The sequence below is a fragment of the Dama dama genome, chromosome 33 (assembly GCF_033118175.1).
Source record: "Dama dama isolate Ldn47 chromosome 33, ASM3311817v1, whole genome shotgun sequence".
NCBI lineage: Eukaryota > Metazoa > Chordata > Mammalia > Artiodactyla > Cervidae > Dama > Dama dama.
In genome coordinates this window covers 33,266,903-33,286,374 of record NC_083713.1, presented here as the reverse complement: position 1 = coordinate 33,286,374, position 19,472 = coordinate 33,266,903, and the positions used below count along the sequence as shown (strand labels likewise).

Genomic DNA, 19,472 nt, shown 5'->3' with positions numbered 1-19,472 from the left:
AGCACCTGAGGGCTGGCCAATTCAAACCTAAACATTCATACAAAGAGTAAAACTCAGGAAGCTTGGAGCTTGAGGGACTACCTGATGTTTGGGTAATACCTATGGTGAACATTAAACATTGACTCTAAAAATAGTCTTCAAGTACTATACTTACAATCATTGACGCTGGAGAAAAAATTAAAATACAAAGAAAAAAAAAAACAGCATCAATGAAAACAAACAAAAACTAACAACATTCATGGCAAAGACACCAGAAGCTATGAAGGGACACCTCTCATTTGGCACAAGAAGGACTATGAATCTTTGAAGGGGAAAGAAAAGAACTGAAATATAAAAAGTAAAACTGTGAGGACTGGGACAAAGTTTACTGATAGGGTTGACCACACACACAAACAAAACTTTCACTCACTTTAAAGTGCAATAATCAAGAATAGTAAGGAAAAACACTTTTTTTTTTTTAAATACAAAACAAGCATCTGAAAAACTGTCCCAGGCATGGGTAACTCACTGGGGAAGCTGGTCACTGGAGGACATGAAGAACCTCAAACACAAAGGAGGTAAGATCATTGAATAAGTGAAAGGAATTTCCTACCCAGAGCTATAGTCTGCTTGCACTATCATTGCTATAACCACCAGTTGGAAGCGAAGCTAAAGAAAATGCTATTAGACATTTAAAGAAAAGGTTTCCTTACCTTTTGAATTAGAGGGAGGGAGAGGGAAAATGTTACAACTGTGTTTCTCTATACATACTTACAGTGAGCATCTAAAAATGTGAGCGTTTCAGCTGTTGCTACTGTTGCTCCTAGCAACCTTGCAGTGATCAGACCTTTTCTCTCTTTTTGTCTGACTATTTTTACAATAGAAAATTGTTTTATATATTCCTCTAGTTTATCATGCAAGTACTCTGTAAGAGAAAAAAAATCAAGATTAACTCATTTCTAAGTTTATTTCATATGTAACATGAAAGCTAACAAAGAAAGCATAAGGCAATGATTCCTCCATATGTGTAATCTTAACAGTTGTACATGTCCACCCCTTAAGATTAAAAATATTATATCCTTAACTCTACTGAAAAAAATTACATATACAAATCTTAACTTTTGCATGATTATAATGCATGACATTATAACACACAGTCATCCTGTCTGTGTCATATCAATAAATAAAATGTGTTTGGGAGGAGTGAGAGACTTCAAATGGAATAGACCCCAGGAGTTAAGAACACTCATTTAGAGGCCAGAGAAAAGAGACAAAGGAAAGAAAGAGACTGAATTTGGCCAAAAAGATATTTGATTCACTTTTTAAAAATTTTTAAATTCTTTTTTAAATTGGTATTCAAATATGGAAATTTATAGAAAAATGCAAAGTCTCAAAAAAATTCTCTGATATTTAGCCAGTGGTCAAAATAACTTTAAGACCAAAATCGAGAAAAATACAAGTAGAAAAGTGCATGGCTACAGTAGTTTGGGAATATTTCTACAAAGAGTCAGCAAAAAAATTTTGAAAGCTCTAGAGTCTCCTGACACAGACTTTTTCCAATAAAAATATGAAGGAAGAAAAGGGCATGCAAATCAGTAATGAGGTTATAAGCAGGGAAAATCTGAGTTATGGGTGTGTAAGTTAAGATACTCAATATTCCTATTTGGATGACATATATATTATGCAAGAGTTAAAATAACAGGTAAAAGAAACAAACATCAGTCAAGTCACTCAGGTGTTGTCCATAATTTTAAACAACATCTTAAGCCTGTTTTTTCACATTAAATTCTTGATTCTTCGTTGAATATATCATGTAGTTCTTCACGTGGCCTTCTTGGGCCATCATACAGACTCAAAAAGACCTGGGAATATTGAGAATGTCAGCAAGCATCCTGGGTAAATGTTTGCTTCTGCCAGATTTCAGAAGCAATTGGAGGTGACTTTGACTTTATCTGTAATTATGTATATTTTTAAATTCTCCCGTAGTGCAGAAAGGATAGTTGCTTATTTAAAGCTTAAACATTCATGAAGGAGGTAAGAGTCCAGGAATAACATTTTGGGAAAAGTAAGTGTTATCTAAACATTACTGTCTCAGAGTAACAGATTAACTTTTTTAACACCTGGCGGAGCCTGGTGGGCTACCGTCTAAGGGGTCACAATAGAGTCGGACACGACTGAAGTGACTTAGCAGCAAGCACCTCAAAATTAATTCTCTGAGAGACAAGTAGGATTGTAAGTTGTCTTAAAAATATATAACCATAGATATTTCTGTTTTAATGATAGATTCACAAAGCAGAAACATAAAATAGAAACATTTCAAATATCTTTACGGGAATCGATTTTTTAAATGGAGTCACAACAGATTCCTTCAATAAACCCTCTCACTGTTCACAAGTTACGAAATTTTATTCACCCACAACTTCTGAATTTCCTGTAAATTCTTACCTGCTTTTTAAATTTAACCCCATCCACACTCCTAATTTTATGAATTTAAAAACACAAAACCATGAAGTCAAATTTCCTGGGTCTGATTTATAGCACCATTACGTTTAGCTATGTGACCTTGGGCAAGTTATTTTACCTTTCTGTACCTCGCTTTCTTTAACTATAAAATGAGAATAATAGGATTTACCCTCATAGGGGATTGTTGGGAGGATACAATGAAAGATTAGTTATACAAATAAAATATTTAAGACAGGGACTAACTAGCACATTGGGCTTTCCTGGTGTCTCAGATAGTAAAGAATCTACCTACAATGAAGGAGACCCGGGTTTTATCCCTGGGTCAGGAAGATCCCCTAAAGAAGGAAATGGCAATCCACTCCAGTATTCTTGCCTGGGAAATCCTATGAACAGAGAGAAGCCTGGTGGGCTATAGCCCATGGGTCACAAAGTGTTGGACACAACTTAGCAACTAAACAACAACACACCTAGCATATGGTCTATGCTCTGGAAATGTTCATTATATTTCGTTTGGTATCACGGGGTTTTAGTTATCTGTTAATTGATAACCCACATATTCATGCTTTTCCATCAAGCAAACTGAAGTCGGGGACTATGGTTTCCACTTCACAAGCTCCTTTACAGTAACTAGGGATACATTTTCCACAGTGGGTACTCCTTGGATAGCTCTCTGACTGAATTCAATAAGACAACTACACTACTATGCAAAGATAGCCCTTTGTCAAGAAAACGTTTCCAAATCTATTGTTGATTGCTATAAAGAATTAAAAAAAAAAAATGTTCAGACACTTTAACCAAACAGCCCTGCCGTTCCAGACTAATCTAAAGATATAATTCAAAAAAAGGAAAATAACAGAAGCACAAGGGTATCTATTGCAATATCATGTTATAGTAAGACTAAGGGTTAAACAAATTGTATGGTTAAGCAAAATGTATCTGGTTCATTACTGTCATTAAAAGCAAGTTTTGAAGGTAACGGAAAAAGGCTAATAACAATGTTATGTGAAAACGTCAGATTTCAAAACTGGATTTCTTTCATGGGTATAATTATATAAACATTATATATTTATTTAGACAGTGATTAGGAAAGAAAAGATTAAAATGGTCGAAACAGAAAGATTATAAATGGATAATATCCTTTCTTCTGATTTTCTTTCATTCTATTAATCTTGTTGTGCAATTAAATAATATAAGTTACTTTCAACTGAAGGCTTACTAGATGTACCCTTACTGTGTCCCTGTTGTCCCACTTTTCTTCAAAAATCAACAAAATAAAAATTATGTGAAAAAAGAGTTCAAGAAACCAAAGCAAAAGATTTCTAAAATAAAGTTCTGGATTTTTCTTTTTTTTACATAAAACACACAAGAAGTCTGCAGAACTTAATCAGATATCACTTAAAAATCCATGGACTTTGGTCCAAATAAATACAAAGAATTAGAAAAATACAGAACAAATCAAGCAATAAATAAATCAACTGATTACAACCGGATGGTGAAGCAACCTAGCTCAGAGGATTAGAGATTCAAATCAGAAATCTGTATGTAATATAACTTGAATCCAGGGAACTTGAACAATAAACTTCTCTATTTGGTGGATAGGTTTCATAGCTAAGTCAAAGATCTCTGATGACGAGCAATCCTCTTCCATCTGGATGTTAATTTAGCTCAATAATATAACCTCTATTCACTTGGGCTATTTTATTTTGAAACCATAGGGATGTCTAGAATTGTGTGTAGAAATATTTAAATAAACCAAGTTAATAATTTTGTGCTTTATTCACTATCATGTCTAAAATCTGGATATATCTTATAATTAATTGATGATATATGATATAATAGGCAACTTTTTTCCCCCTCATGGTCTATAGTAATGGGAAAAAAAGTGAACGTGGTAGTGGCTCAGTCATGTCCAACTCTTCAACACCATGGACCCACCAGGCTCCTCTGTCCATTGAATTCTCCAGGCAAGAATACTGGAGTGGGTGGGTAACCATTCCTTTCTCCAGGGGATCTTCCCAACCCAGCGGTCAAACTGAGGCCTCCTGAATAGCAGGCAGATTCTTTTCCATCTGCGCCACCAGGGTAAGCCCCATAAAGTAATGATTTACCTAATGATAGATAGTGCTTGAATTTGAAGGAAGAATGTCATCATCATTTTACAGATAAGGAAACTGCTCACTAGTGTTTCCAAAAAGCTGGAATTTGAGTTTAAGAAATCTAGTTCCAAACTCAGGCTCATTCAGGAACAAATTCTGTATTCATTGAAATAATCTATACCTGTTTGATACCTAAAATATTTGTAATGTTTGAAAATTCAGCAAATTAGAGTATTTGTCCAATTATCCTGTGAGCCCAACTGAAAATGTGTAACTTAGTAACTGACTATTGACTTGTAAACTGAAGTGAAAATTCATTAAAGATTTTAGTTAGCTTTGTAAGTGGTATTAGAATATTTAAAAGAGCCAAAAATAAAACAGGATATGGTAACTCATCAGTAATTTTTAACTGCTCTTTTATATTATTTATATTAATTCATCTAATCTTTAAAACAACCCTGGGAGTTGTGTACTACTTATATATTTCTTCAATTCTAAACCATACAATTATATACTTTTTATAATCAATGGCATGTTAGTTTAATTGACTGTAAGGGTCTTTTTTCTAATGATATGTAAATTAATAATGTATCTTACAATAAATTTGATGAAATATGACATTTCCCCCATTTTACAAACAGAAAAACTGAGCATAAGGGGGTTAAGTAACTTGCCCAAGTTGCATAGCTTGTTAGGACCAGAAATGGGATTCAAAACAAGGCAGCCTAACTAAAGGCACAAGTATGTGCTCCTAATCACGTCTTTAAAAGAAAAAAATCTCACACTGAGGACTACAAAATTATAAATAATGGTGTTTCACACATTTATAAACTCCAAAATATCTGAATATGGACATCCTTGGATTCCCCTTCTACCCATCATACACAGCATCCAAAACACTATATTCAGGCTCTGAGGTGGCATACAGAGAGTAAATACAACCAAATAGACTTTGGACAACACCACATGGATTTACTCAGGAAATAATCTACTTTGCATGTACTTTCTTACCATCTACACTAGCATCATCCACCAAAATGATCTCCTTCAGCAGTATGGCAGGTGAAGAATATAGCACACTGTGGACAGTTCTAAGCAGCGTGGACCACGCTTCATTATGAAAAACTATAATGACACTGGTGGTAGGCAGGGGGGGACAGCGCTTAAATTTTTGTTCAATACATCTAGAAAAAATCAAAGTAGAAGAATGATAATGAATTTTATTACATTATTTCACAGTTATACCATTGCTAAAATTATCATTATTTTAACCTTTAACACAGTAGAAATGCTAGTGCATAGTTTATTTCTATGTAAGATGATCTTAATGCTACATAAAGGCAAACAGATTGAAACGAAAGTTTTACAAACAGACCACTCACCTAGAGATCATGTCCACTGATATTGATCACATGTTATGGATTAAAACATGCTATTGTAAGCTTTCTCAACAATATAATTTTAAATATAAATAACATTTCAAATAAGAAAAATAACCTAGAAGTGAGACAAACTGTAAAATGGCAAGTAAGTGTAACTGCTCAAATATAAAAACCAAGTTCTTTTTTCTTTCTTTGTAGAAATGATGCCATTCTCTTAATATCTGCAATTTTTAACAATGCAACTGTATTAAGTTAATATTCATCTTTGTAGAGATTATCTTAAATTAGATATTTGCTAAGTATGTAATATTTTCCAAGTTTAATCAATTTTCTTAACCTGTACCTGAACCAAAGGGAAAAAAAAATTCTCTTTGTACAAAGCCTATCTTCTTATAATGATCATCAGAAGCAAAAACTTGTTAAGTACCTACCATGTGTCACATGACTTGCTGTGTTAAACATTTTGCTCCAGTAAGGAGAAAGACCCTAGGTGGTTTATGACTGATTAGTGATACTACTCATTTGCTAAAAAACATTAGTTATAAATAGATCTTGAATTCATTTTTATAGCAATGTCACCCTCAAGGAAAATAATCTTCATATGAACCCACTGGGATGTGGGTGGGTCTGTACAAAAATCTCCAGCCTTTGAGACTAGAGATGACCACAGTCCCTCCCCAGCTGAGGTGAGGTGGGGATCAAATGAAATAACATATAGGAGAGGCCTCAAAACACAGTAACATCAGACAGAGTGAACGTGGGACATAAAATATGTGTGGTTTATGGTAAAGATAAAATAACTGGATCTTTGATAACCATAAATGGTTGTACACTTTTAGAAAACAGGCTATGAAATCCTCCCACACAGTCAAAAACCACTATAGTGTGTGAACGATCAAACAGTGCTGGTCAAATCCAAAGATAGGGAAGTAAATCACGGTCACTCGTGGAGATAACAGCCCAGCACAATTCCGTTGCTCTGCCAGGGCCGATGGGGAAACCAGAGCCCCCACGATGGTACTAGAGGCCTGAGAAAGCGGCCACCCTAAAAGAGATACACTACAAACTCTCACTAATTACTACTTTTATAGCCATACATCAGTATGACCGTGTTTCAGATCCTTTTTCTGAGAGATCTTTAGGTTGAAATATTTGTAGTGATGAAGGAATTAGATTAGGGGTAAAATATCGAGAGGGTGTCAATACCACTGAGTAGGAAAAGAGGAGGAAGGTTCTGCATGAAAGTGATTTTGCTCTCTAAGACTGCCATGATTCTAAAGTGTGACATATGTGTATAACCAGAAGAAAATAATCACATTCATTCGCACTGGTAGATGAAAACAAACAACTTGTTCTAAAGTGAATTTTGGATAAACTACTCATCTACTCATTAAAAATAAAGTCCAAACACAAACAACCAATTTATCTATCCTCGAGTTAAAATTACACAGAAACAAATAATGAAATGTAAGTTTGTATTTTTAATACATAAAGTTTTATAAAGCAACAAAGTATAAGTAAAAATTATGAAAAACTTCACACTATATCTTTTTAAGAAAAGAGAAAACCTTATTTGTTTTCTTATAAGCATTTGGGGTAGGAAGCTTTGAGATTAAAAAAAAAAATTCCCTATATTTATTTGCCATGTGACTAACCGGCATTGGTGATGAACAGGGAGGCCTGGCGTGCTGTGGTTCATGGGGTCACAAAGAGTCGGATACGACTGAGCTACTGAACTGAACTGATAGAGTATTAGTTAAGAAATAGAAAGAGTTTTTGAAGATTTAAAGTAGGAAAACGTCACAAAAATTCACACTAGTGAAATGTTATCTTTTTATTCTCATATGACTTTCAGTTTAAGCTAGGGTTTATTTGCCTAACTGATAAGTACTAATATCAAGTAAAAGTGTCATTAATGCAAGTGATAATAAAATTTCACAATATGATTTCATAAACCTCATTTATTTTGAAACAATTAGCATGCTCAATTTATGCTTTAAAAGTTGTTTCACATGTCATTTAAAGTAGTGAAATTAAAACAACTTGCCAAAGTAATTACAGATTCCCAGTCAAACCATTTGAAAAAGTTGGCATATAGAAATGTGCTTAAGTTATAAGTCACAAGACCATCTGGCTTTGGGAGAAAACTAGATCCATATTTCTAATGAGCATGTAAAAGATTAGCAATTCTTCAGAAAATGTTTTTCTTGCTGATATAAGTTAAAAGTATGGAAATATTAAATCTTCAACTCTTCACAGTTCTAAGTAGGCATTCCCGTCCAAAAAAAGTTTGTGTGCTTAGCTATTTTGCACTTACTTATTGATTAACATTATCGAATATTACTATAGATTCTCAATGCTATATTGGGGGAAAGGCTTATCTCAGGCTCACTTTGTCATGTCAAAGAACAAGAAGCATGCTTCTTGATTTGTGATGGGAATTACTTTTCAATCAACACTTCTTCCAAAATCAGTAAAGTGCCATAGTGCATTTTAACCTATCAGCATAAAAAAGGAACTATATGGTGCCGTGTTAGAACAGCTAGAATATTTTCCACTCATTTGTTTTTTCACACATTCATTTAAAATGATGAGCAATTTAATCTTGAATCATATACATTAGCATAGAGCAACAGAAATCTAATTTACACAGCTTCAGTATTGAGGGACTCATAGTTGGACCAGGTATTCATAACAGATCCAGAGAAATATGAAGAAAGCAATAGAACTAAGTCTACCAAAGTACATTTCTTCAGCCACACTTATAAGTTTAATTCTCTTATAACTAGAAAGCAAAATATGCAAGTACTGTTTACAGTTTGTCTATCTTGCACTTTTAACAAATCTACAGATTGCCTGAAAGTGCTAAAATTCATTTTCACTATTTCAGTTCAAATAGAGTATTTGAATACTACCTCAAAGATAACAAAACAGTTAACTAAGAACAAAGAGTCAGCACAGAAGAATCTGGGCTGGGGGAATGTTAAGCAAAATACTGTATATTTGAGATAAACATGTAAACAAAGTAACAATAAAAAGCAATTCTGGCCTTTCAGAAGCTAAAGGGAGAAAACTCAATAAATACAAGAACTTGTTCAACAATACTCCAGAGAAAGAATTGCAGTTGAATTAGTAATTATGACAATATTGACTCTTAAAGGTTACAAAACACAGGGCATTCTAAAATATAATTATAGCACTAAAAGTAGCCAGAGTCTGTGATTTAGCTCATAAAGTATCATTATCTAATAGCTCCAAAATCTTGGCACATTTTTAATATTTCTATTCTATAGCAACACAGAGAAGAACAGAAATAACTCTTCCACCTCCCACATTTCCCATAAAATCCACCCCATGTTTCCTGCTTAATAGATGAGAAAACTAAAGCTTTTAAGAATAAAGGATTTCCTTGTGTTTCTATAGAGGTCAGATCTAGACTTCTATTTCCTAATTTCTAAGATGGTAATTTTTCATGTATGTAATGCCTCACCAATCATAGATACAGAAATACACCCTCAATAATAATAATAAGCAAAAAAATCACTGAAACAGATTAAACAATTGGTATTTGCTGATTCTTTGCTTCAAAGTGGCTAAAGAACAAGTATCACCTTAACTAACGCCCCTTCCAGGCAGACCCTCGAGATAAACACTAAACAATTAATATGCTTCAACATACTCAGGAGGTCGAGTGTCTGGTCCAAGATCTCGGTGTAAAGAAATCCTGTCACTTGCGAAAGCGTTAAAACAGTGTTTTGCTTCTCCACGTTCTTTTTCCTTCTGCTCTTCAGCACTTAAATTGGTTGTTTTGAATGCTTTACCAGAAGCACCAGGTGCATTAGAATCCTGAGGTGGGCGGTCAAGAACAGGTTTCAGTTCTGCTGCTGTATAATATCCTTGCAAACAGGGTCTCTTACCAGCATCAATGTTTTGCCTGACAGGTGCTCCTATTTGCATTTTTGGCATTGCATCTTTAATATTGTTTACAGCTTCTATCATTAAATCAAACATCTTGTTTTTGTTTTTCATGTTTCTTTCCATCCTTGATTCCTCTTTGGAAAACTGAACACTTACTTCTCTTTGCATTAAAATCAAAAATATTATAAAGAAAAAAACTACTGCACCAAGCTTCCAGAATTTTTTATGGTAATGTCTTTTAAGATGTAATTTTACTAATCGTTTTAGGTGAGCCATTCTGACATTAAAAGCGTGTCACTTGACAAATAATAGTTACAGTTTCCTCTGTTATGTATATTTTTTATCATAGATTTGCTGGCAAGAAGGTTTCCTTAAATTGTAATACCTGTAAACAGAAATGATAGATGGTATTAGTAGCTATTCATTCTTATAGGCATGGTTCACTTCATTCACTCAGACAACAATTGAACATAAGCTGTAAACAACATACTCTTATGGTTAATAACAGTCAAAGATATCTTGACCTCAAAAAATTACACTTTTGGGAGAAAATTGCTATCATTAACTATCATTTATTGGGGTTATAAAATATTAGAGATTTCTCTCCAGTAAAAAATACATTATTTGTTAACTCTGGCTACTATCTACCATATAATATGCATAGGTTTTATAAATATATTTTGAATTTAAAAAGAATTTTAGTTCAATAACTGAGAGGCCAAAGGACTTCATTAAACTGATTGTAAAGAAAGGGGTAATCCAAAAGAAAACAAAAGTAAACTGACAGGTACTGTCAGATACACACCTAAAATAGTGGTTTTTACGAAGTTCACCAACAATCTGTGAACTTCAACTAAATCAATTAAAATGATAAAGCAGCCTCACCACCAAGTAAACCAGCATCCTCCCAAATTTGTGCACCTGATAGTACTTGTGAATTTGACATAACCAGTAAAGACTGGAAAATTAAGATAATGTTATAAAATGGCTATTTTTCATAGATCACACAAACACAAAATCTAATAGCCAAAAAAAAAAAAGAAAAGGCAGTAAGCTTCATTTGAAGTGTCTCTAAAGAGGCGATAGAGATCACTGAGTTATAAAACCAGTCTTTGGTGTGATAAAATCCTGCTCATAGATGATGCCGAAGAACAAAGCAATATGTTTATCAAATCCTAATACAGGCCACCAGAAGCAGAAGAAACAAAATGTAAAAGAGGACATTGACTACAGCCTGAATCATAGTGAAGATGGACTTTCTTCACAATGCCTAAAAAAATGTAATGTGAAGGGTTCAGTACATGATTATACACCAGGCACCATTATAGTCAGTCAAGTAATTAGCAGGGGCAAAGGGGCAAGGAAAATGCCTGTGCTCCCTAACCCCAAACATATTTTAAGGAAAATGTCATTTATAGAAGTAAAAGCTAGCACTTTATTTAATTAAATTCTTTTCCAAAGTTATCACTAGATTTAAAATAAGAAATAAGAAAACCAAGTTCTAAGATAGATTTTCCGGTCTTTAACAAGAAATTTTAAGCTGGATAAACAAAATAGGCAGAACCTGCAAACTTAGTTTGATATACTGTTTCTAATTGGACTGCTCTATATGTTTTCAGTATAGAATGGACACTTTGGTTCCAAAAGATACCTCAGTTATGATGTTTATTGCCCATAAAACTGAGATTTCAATATTTCTCAGCTTGGTTGCTTCAACAGTATCATGTAAAAATTAAAATGATCTCTTAAGCTTTTAACATCACTTTAAGATACAAGGAGTTTCAGAACCACCCAATTGTAGTTATGTCATTTTTACTCTATCAAATGTTGTGCTAGGCTATGGCTGTGAAAGGAAAGATACCTTAAAGGTAAGCTTCAAGGAGCAGAGGCCAATAAGAATGATGGCACTTCAACAGGCAATGAAGCAGTGTGATATGATGGAGACTATGAAAGCACATGGAAGATAAGGAGAAATGTTAGGGAGAATTTCCCAGAGATATCACCCAGTCATAAGCAATGTTTAGGCTGGTGGACAGAAGAGAGAGGAGAGAGACGGAATGGCAGGTGCAAAGGCCTAAGAGCAAGAAAAGATGTGGTCAGTCGTTGAGTACAGCAGAAGTGAAGCCACAAGGAGGAAAGGGCAGAAAGTAAGGCCAGGTCAGTTAAAGAGCAGCTCACACAGTACATTTGGACTCTACAAATTTTGTCCTGAATGAATGGAATGGAAAGTACTGAATGACTTTAAGGAAGGACCATAATCATATTTATATTTTTGAAAAAATCACAAGTTCCTCACCACCAGCAAAGGTAATGTGTACCAAATCATTGAGGGGAACGGGAAGAATGAAGAGAGTTAACTTAAGAGACTCAAGGACTTGAGATCAAATAGGACTTTGTGAATAAAAGGGAAAAAGAGGAGGTGGATGGGTAAAGTGATGCCTATAACAAAAGCAGGAAATATAGGAAGAAAGATAGATTGGAGATGGGATGTTCCATTTTGGCCATGACAAATTTGAGATGCTGGTAGGATTTCCAAGGTGAGTTCTCATGAGTAAAAAGATATATGGTGGTGGTGGTTTAGTTGCTAAGTCATGTCCTACTTTGGGACCCCGTGGACTGTAGCCTGACAGGCTCCCCTGACCATGGGATTCTCCAGTCAAGAATACTGGAGTGGGTTGCCATTTCCTTCTCCAGGGAAAAAGATACACAGGACTGAAAACTAGGGAAAGCTCTGTGCTAGAGACGAAAGTTTGACAGTCTTGGGGTACAAAAGAGTTCACCTACAATGAAGTAAAGAAGGGAGAAAAAGTTACATTTAAGGGTTGGGGGAAACAGTGGAAACAGTGGCTGACTATTTTTCTGGGCTCCAAAATCACTGCAGATGGTGACTGCAGCCATGAAATTAAAAGACGCTTACTCCTTGGAAGGAAAGTTATGACTGATCTAGATAGCATGTTAAAAAGCAGAGACATTACTTTGTCAACAAAGGTCCATCTAGTCAAGGCTATGGTTTTTCCAGTGGTCATGTATGGATGTTAGGTTGGACTATAAAGAAAGCTGAGTGTCGAAGAATTGATGCTTTTGAACTGTGGTGTTGGAGAAGACTCTTGAGAGTCCCTTGGACTGCAAGGAGATCCAACCAGTCCATCCTAAAGGAGATCAGTCCTGGGTGTTCATTGGAAGGACTGATGTTGAAGCTGAAACTCCAATACTTTGGCCACCTGATGCGAAGAGCTGACTCACTGGAAAAGACCCTGATGCTGGGAAAGACTGAAGGCAGGAGGAGAAGGGGATGACAGAGGATAAGATGGTTGGTTGGCATCACTGACTCTATGGACATGAGTTTGAGCAAACTCCGGGAGTTGGTGACGGACAGGGAGGCCTGGCGTTCTGCGGTTCATGGGGTTGCAAAGAGTTGGACACAATTGAGTGACTGAACGGAACTGAAGGGTTGGGTGAGGAAAAGGAGAAACTGGAAGGAAAGAGCAAAGGAATAAGAAAAAAGGAGATTTGCATTTCTCTAATAATGAGTGATGTTGAGCATCTTTTCATGTGTTTGTTAGCCATCTGTATGTCTTCTTTGGAGAACTGTCTGTTTAGTTCTTTGGCCCATTTTTTGATTGGGTCATTTATTTTTCTGGAATTGAGCTGCAGGAGTTGCTTGTATATTTTTGAGATTAATCCTTTGTCTGTTTCTTCATTTGCTATTATTTTCTCCCAATCTGAGGGCTGTCTTTTCACCTTACTTATAGTTTCCTTTGTAGTGCAAAAGCTTTTAAGTTTCATTAGGTCCCATTTGTTTAGTTTTGCTTTTATTTCCAATATTCTGGGAGGTGGGTCATGGAATATTACTCAGCCATTAAAAAGAATTCATTTGAACCAGTCCTAATGAGATGGATGAAGCTGGAGCCCATTATACAGAGTGAAGTAAGCCAGAAAGATAAAGAACATTACAGCATACTGACACATGTATATGGAATTTAGAAAGGTGATAACGATAACCCTATATGCAGAACAGAAAAAGAGACACAGAAATACAGAACAGACTTTTGAACTTTGTGGGAGAATGTGAGGGTGGGATATTTCAAAAGAACAGCATGTATACTATCTATGGTGAAACAGATCACCAGCCCAGGTGGGATGCACGAGACAAGTGCTCCGGCCTGGTGCACTGGGAAGACCCAGAGGAATCGGGTGGAGAGGGAGGTGGGAGGGGGGATCGGGATTGGGAATACATGTAAATCCATAAAAAAAAAAAAAAAAAGAAAAAAGGAGAAACAAGGGAGAACAGACTGACAGATAATTTGTCCACATCAAGTGGATACAATCTGCATACTACCCTTCAGAGATGTTAATTGTTTGACAGTGGTTGATCTTTAAAAGTACAGAACAGACTTTTGGACTCTGTGGGAGAAGGCGAGGGTGGGATGTTTCGAGAGAACAGAATCGAAACATGTATATTATCTATAGTGAAACAGATCACCAGCCCAGGTTGGATGCATGAGACAAGTGCTCGGGCCTGGTGCACTGGGAAGACCCAGAGGAATCAGGTGGAGAGGGAGGTGGGAGGGGGGATCGGGATGGGGAATACATGTAAATCCATGGCTGATTCATGTCAATGTATGACAAAACCCACTACAATGTTGTAAAGTAATTAGCCTCCAACTAATAAAAATAAATGAGGAAAAAAAAAAAAAAGAAAGGAAAAAAAAAAAAGTAAACATCATGAGACCTGGTCTAACGGACTTCAGCGCAAAACCAGAAATGAACTTTTTGCAGAGAATCCAACAGGCGAGTGATAGTCATGCCCCTAACATCTTTGGGCTTAGGATCTAGGACACATTTCAAACTAACAGGGCAACAATGATCTAAGAAGTTCCAGGGAGATAAGGATAGAAAAAATACTGAGTTTTCACAGGATAATGGTCTCCAACCTACAAAATACAACCTGATCACCCTTCTCTCTTCTAATGGCCTCATGAGTTCCATCCTTCTAATTCCCCATCCTACTCATAAACATGTTTTCTGGCATAGTGTTCATGCTTGACAATAGATGTAAATTAACCTATGTTCATCCTCCTTTCTGTCTGAGACAATCACCAAAAATCCCTTTCTCTAGTGCTACATAGTGATCCTAGATTTCTTCCACAGCCAGAGTAGGCTCGATTAGGAATTTGAGAAGGAATGAGCTGGTCTCATTCCTTAGAATGTTTTAACATAATGCAGAACAAGAAAGAGTCCTGGGAAAGTAGAGAGTAGAGATAACTAGATCTTTCTATAATAGTGATGGTTTTTCTAAAACATTTTATGCCAGAAGTTTATATCTGTGGATAGGGTGAGGAAATAGAAAAAAGGATAGAATTAATGAGGCCATTGGAATTGGAAGTGAGTTCTTTTTCAAGGATAGACTATAAACTAGAGGAATTCATCAATAGTGCAATAATCTTCTCTCCAGTCCATATGTTCATCTACCTAAGGGAGTCACTCAGTTACGATTTAGTATAGGATATCTCTAATAGGAGAGTCGAGAAAAGCACATAAAGGACATGAATTTACTCCTTTACTCATGGTTGTTTTTTTGACACTTACCCAATATTGGTGACATAATGGGTACCCAATAAGTGTTCGTTGACTAGAAAAGGGATGAAGGTAGACCAAGATTTCATTTATTATCATAAATAATAGAAATAGTTAGCTTTTGTTAAATGTTAAGTCCTACATACTTTGACACTTACTACACAAGTGCACCTACTTTCATTTCACTGACAAACATTGAGTCAAATAGATTAAGTGGCTTGGCCAAGGTCATTCAAGCAGCATTTCCCCAACTGATGTAAAAGCCTGAGATTTTCATTGAATTGTCTGAAATAAGGCCACTGGGGTCAAGAATTGATGTTATAAATGTAAGGAAATAAGGGGAAAACCTAGGGGGGTAAAACTACAAATAGTCTCTTATCAACTCAAGTGAAGTTTTCTGGACAAATGAAGTTTTAAAGAAAAAACTATTTTCAGAGCATATTTTTGGAAATAAAGATTGAGGAGGATGAGACTGTAGATTCTGACAACAGAGGGTTAAGAAACTGAGACTGCTTAGCGGTAGAGTCTACTAAAGTAGAAAGATGATGGTTTGCTTTTCTCAGATTATTTCTAAGGGAATAGATTTTTTTTTATCGATTGATGATCAGCTGAAGATTCCAACATAGTTCCCTCAGGACTGTGTATACTGTGCTCTTCTTTACTGCTAATGTACAGTATCACGCTTCCATTAATGATAAATTACACTCAACATGAAGCATCTCCATCACTGATCTTCAACTCTGGACACATGTGAGCAGAAAGCTCTTTAAAACTGCAGTGCCTTAGGCCCCATCTCTACAGAGTCTAATTTTATTTTACTTATTTTTATTATTTATTTATTCATTTATTTTTGACAATGTGGCTTTTATTGAGAGGAACTCCAGCTGTTTGGATCACTGTGTATTATTAAAAAGATACTTCTAAGAACTTTTTTATAGCTTTATTGAAATGTACATGATGTACAATATGTTGTACATATTTAAAGTATATAATTTTTTACTGTTCTAGTGGTGGAGCCTAGGCCCTGTTTTGTTATTTTAAACTCTCCAGATAATTCTAAAAGGCAGTGAAGGTTAAGAATCACTCATTTAGGTAACAAGACTTTGGGCAAAACTAGCACCTGATAAGGAAGGGACTGCACCTAACCAAAGACAACCATATTACTAATTTCTAATACTCCAAAGACAGGTTTTCAAAATAGACTCTTGATATAAATTAAGCAAGTTATTTTGACACAGAGAGATAGGAAAAAAATCCAAAGCAAGAATGACCCAAAGTTTCCTGAAAAAGCTGAGGGATTAATTGCTGATATAAATGAGGCATTGAGGTTATATTCCAAATTATGATGCTGTAAAATCATTTCTAAAATAGTATTTTATTCCCATAATAAAGATGGAAAAACTGAGACTGTGAACAATAAAAAACATAATCCTAATTAATTAATGAGTAAGATGAAACTGGGGGGGGGGGGGGGGCGGGTCTTAATTCCTATTCCTGGGAATAATACTATGTTGTTAGACCATACTACTTGCCAACCCTGAAGACCAGTGTAAAAACAGCCAATGAACCAAAACAAATCTCTCCTAGAGCCAACTTCCAATTGGATTATTAAGTTTGAGAATTAAAAAAAAAACCCAGAAACTCAGCACAACAGCAAGCTCAGGCTATTTGCACATTAGAAATGATTAGCAGACAAAGGCTTTGTTCTTGTTCTCTTTCGAAAATCTTTAAACATACCTTCCAAATGGTCACTTGCTAATTATAAAAGATCACATTGACAGAAGAGAAGGGAATACCATAAAATAGTTGTTCAAAACTAGAAAAAAGTAATTAAAATTCAGATTTTCTAAATTCTAAATCCTTATAAATGTCTAAAGTTAGAAAAAAATTAAAATTCAGAGAACTTCTGGTCTTAAAAAATTAATCTATATCTTAGTATATATGTAAACATTACAAAAAGGTATTAATAATAAATAAAGATACCTATAAATGATACTTTGAAAGGTTAAAATAATATTCACAATTCTAACAGTCTGTGAGACTGGGTTAAAATCAACGAATTGTTCTCAAGAGTAAAAATATGCTTCCATCTGAACAGAAAACAAAATCTCATAACTTAAAATAATCTAACTACAAAGCCATGCTTCCAAGTATTTAGACCATGGCTTCTTAAACTATAATGTGACAATAAATCATCTGGGGATATTGTTTAAATGCAGATTCAGATGGGAAAATATCAAAATAAGATCCATCATTACAGTCATTATAGTCATTATTATCCCTCCAGGTGAAAAAGCACAAATTGCAAGAATATTAGTTGTTAGTTTAATTTTAAAATTTCAACTAAAACAATCTTCTAAAGCAGTGGAATGCAGAACTTCATAACTGCACATAAGAGTAACATTTAATAAAATAAGCAGACAGTGTTTCTTTCTATATCTTGTTTCTGTATTTGTCACAATAAACCTTTACAATTTTAGGGATTCAAGGTCTGGTTCCAGTTGAACTTAGTTGGCACAGAGCCTAATTGGTATATGAAACTTGCTTACAACTTGAGTTAAAGCATGCTATAAAGAGTTAATAACTACACAAAGCAAGAAATTACAAAACTACACCTTCAAATCATAGCCTAGATTGTAGATTAGCAAAAGTAGACTATTGTGAATTAATACTCACTGGAGCTTTTCCACGCATTATATCTGGGTTTCCTCATTGAATTTAAACACAAAACTTGCCCTGATAATAAACCCGTAAGCCCTGATAGTTTAGTTGGCAAATGCGGAAGAGAGACCTGGGTTCAGTTCCTGGGTTGGTGAGATCCCCTGGAGAAGGGAACGGCTACCCACTCCAGTATTCTGGCCTGGAGAATTCCATGGACTCTATAGTCCATGGGGTTGCAAAGAGTCGGACAGGACTGAGCGACTTTCACTTAAGTCTTGGGCAGAAATTTTAGGTGCCTGTCATCTTCTGTTGAAAATGTTAGTGAACAGAGGAGAGGTAGGAAGTCATTTCTGTTTGTCTTTATTGGTGGAATCAAATTTCATGGTGATTTGCTACTTATAGTTTCTTAGTACTGATGATGTTTAAGTCCACATTCACATCCTTGTCAACAATTCTGAGCAGGAAGCAACTTCCGGATGTATGACAAGTGACAGGCACTAACAGAAAGCAAACTACACTGAGACAGCCACACAGCAGACACACCCCAGAGAGCCCGGCTCAAGACCACGTGAGATTGTGCTGGGTGACTGGAAAACGCCACCAGGAGACAACAAAGTGCATGAAAGTGTCATAAAGTAGGATGACTTTTGTCATAAAGCAGGATGACTTCTGAACCAAGGTATCTTCAGGTTGAGACAAAAACCTAGTGATAGGTTTGACTTCCAGTGACTGAGAAGCACAGGCTCTAATAAAGGAAAAGAGCATGGTCAGACATCCAACGCCTAAACCATATCTGGTCAGATAAACATCTCCATTAACGTATCTTAGGTGAAAGGTTGTAGATCTTGATTTGTGGACCAGCCAACCTATCTTTATAGTTTGGAACAAAAAAGTAATTATGGAGTTACACTTACCCATGGGGGTAACTGGGTAAGTAGGAAGGGAGGCTCAAACACTACCTCCTGCCACATCTGCACCTATGAACGACTTTCACATAACATATGAAAGATATACTAAGTTGATTATTTATGGCATACTAGAGAGTAGAAGAATTTTTTCCCCCTATTGGAGTAATTCCAGGAGTTCCACAGATTATCCACTTAACTGATTTTCCCCCAGGCAGAAGCAGTGCATTTTGAAAGATCTGTTTAGCTTGAAACAAAGTTGATGGCTTCCCTCATAGCTCATTCAGTAAAGAATCCACCTGCAATGCAGGTGACCCAGGTTCGATCCCTGGGGCAGGAAGATCCCCTGGAGAAGGAAATGGCAACTCACTCCATTATTCTTGCCTGGGAAATCCCATGGACAGAGGAGCCTGGTGGGCTACCGTCCATGTGGTTGCAAGAGTGGGACACGGCTTAGTTAGTAAACCACCACAGTTGATGGCTTTGGGGTT

The 19,472-nt window shown here is 35.7% G+C and overlaps 1 protein-coding gene across 2 annotated transcripts in view; it reads right to left on the bottom strand.

The window, feature by feature from the left end:
- GALNT3 (polypeptide N-acetylgalactosaminyltransferase 3) overlaps positions 1-19,472 on the bottom strand; it is a 53,110-nt gene that overhangs the window by 12,843 nt on the left and 20,795 nt on the right. For both annotated transcript variants that reach the window (XM_061135039.1, XM_061135038.1), the window contains exons 2-4: positions 9,600-10,223; positions 5,550-5,722; positions 755-904 (exon numbers count right to left, since the gene is read on the bottom strand). In XM_061135039.1, the coding sequence (XP_060991022.1) occupies positions 755-904; positions 5,550-5,722; positions 9,600-10,114 (838 nt within the window). In that variant the 5' untranslated portion in view covers positions 10,115-10,223. The remainder of the gene's footprint in view (positions 1-754; positions 905-5,549; positions 5,723-9,599; positions 10,224-19,472) is intronic.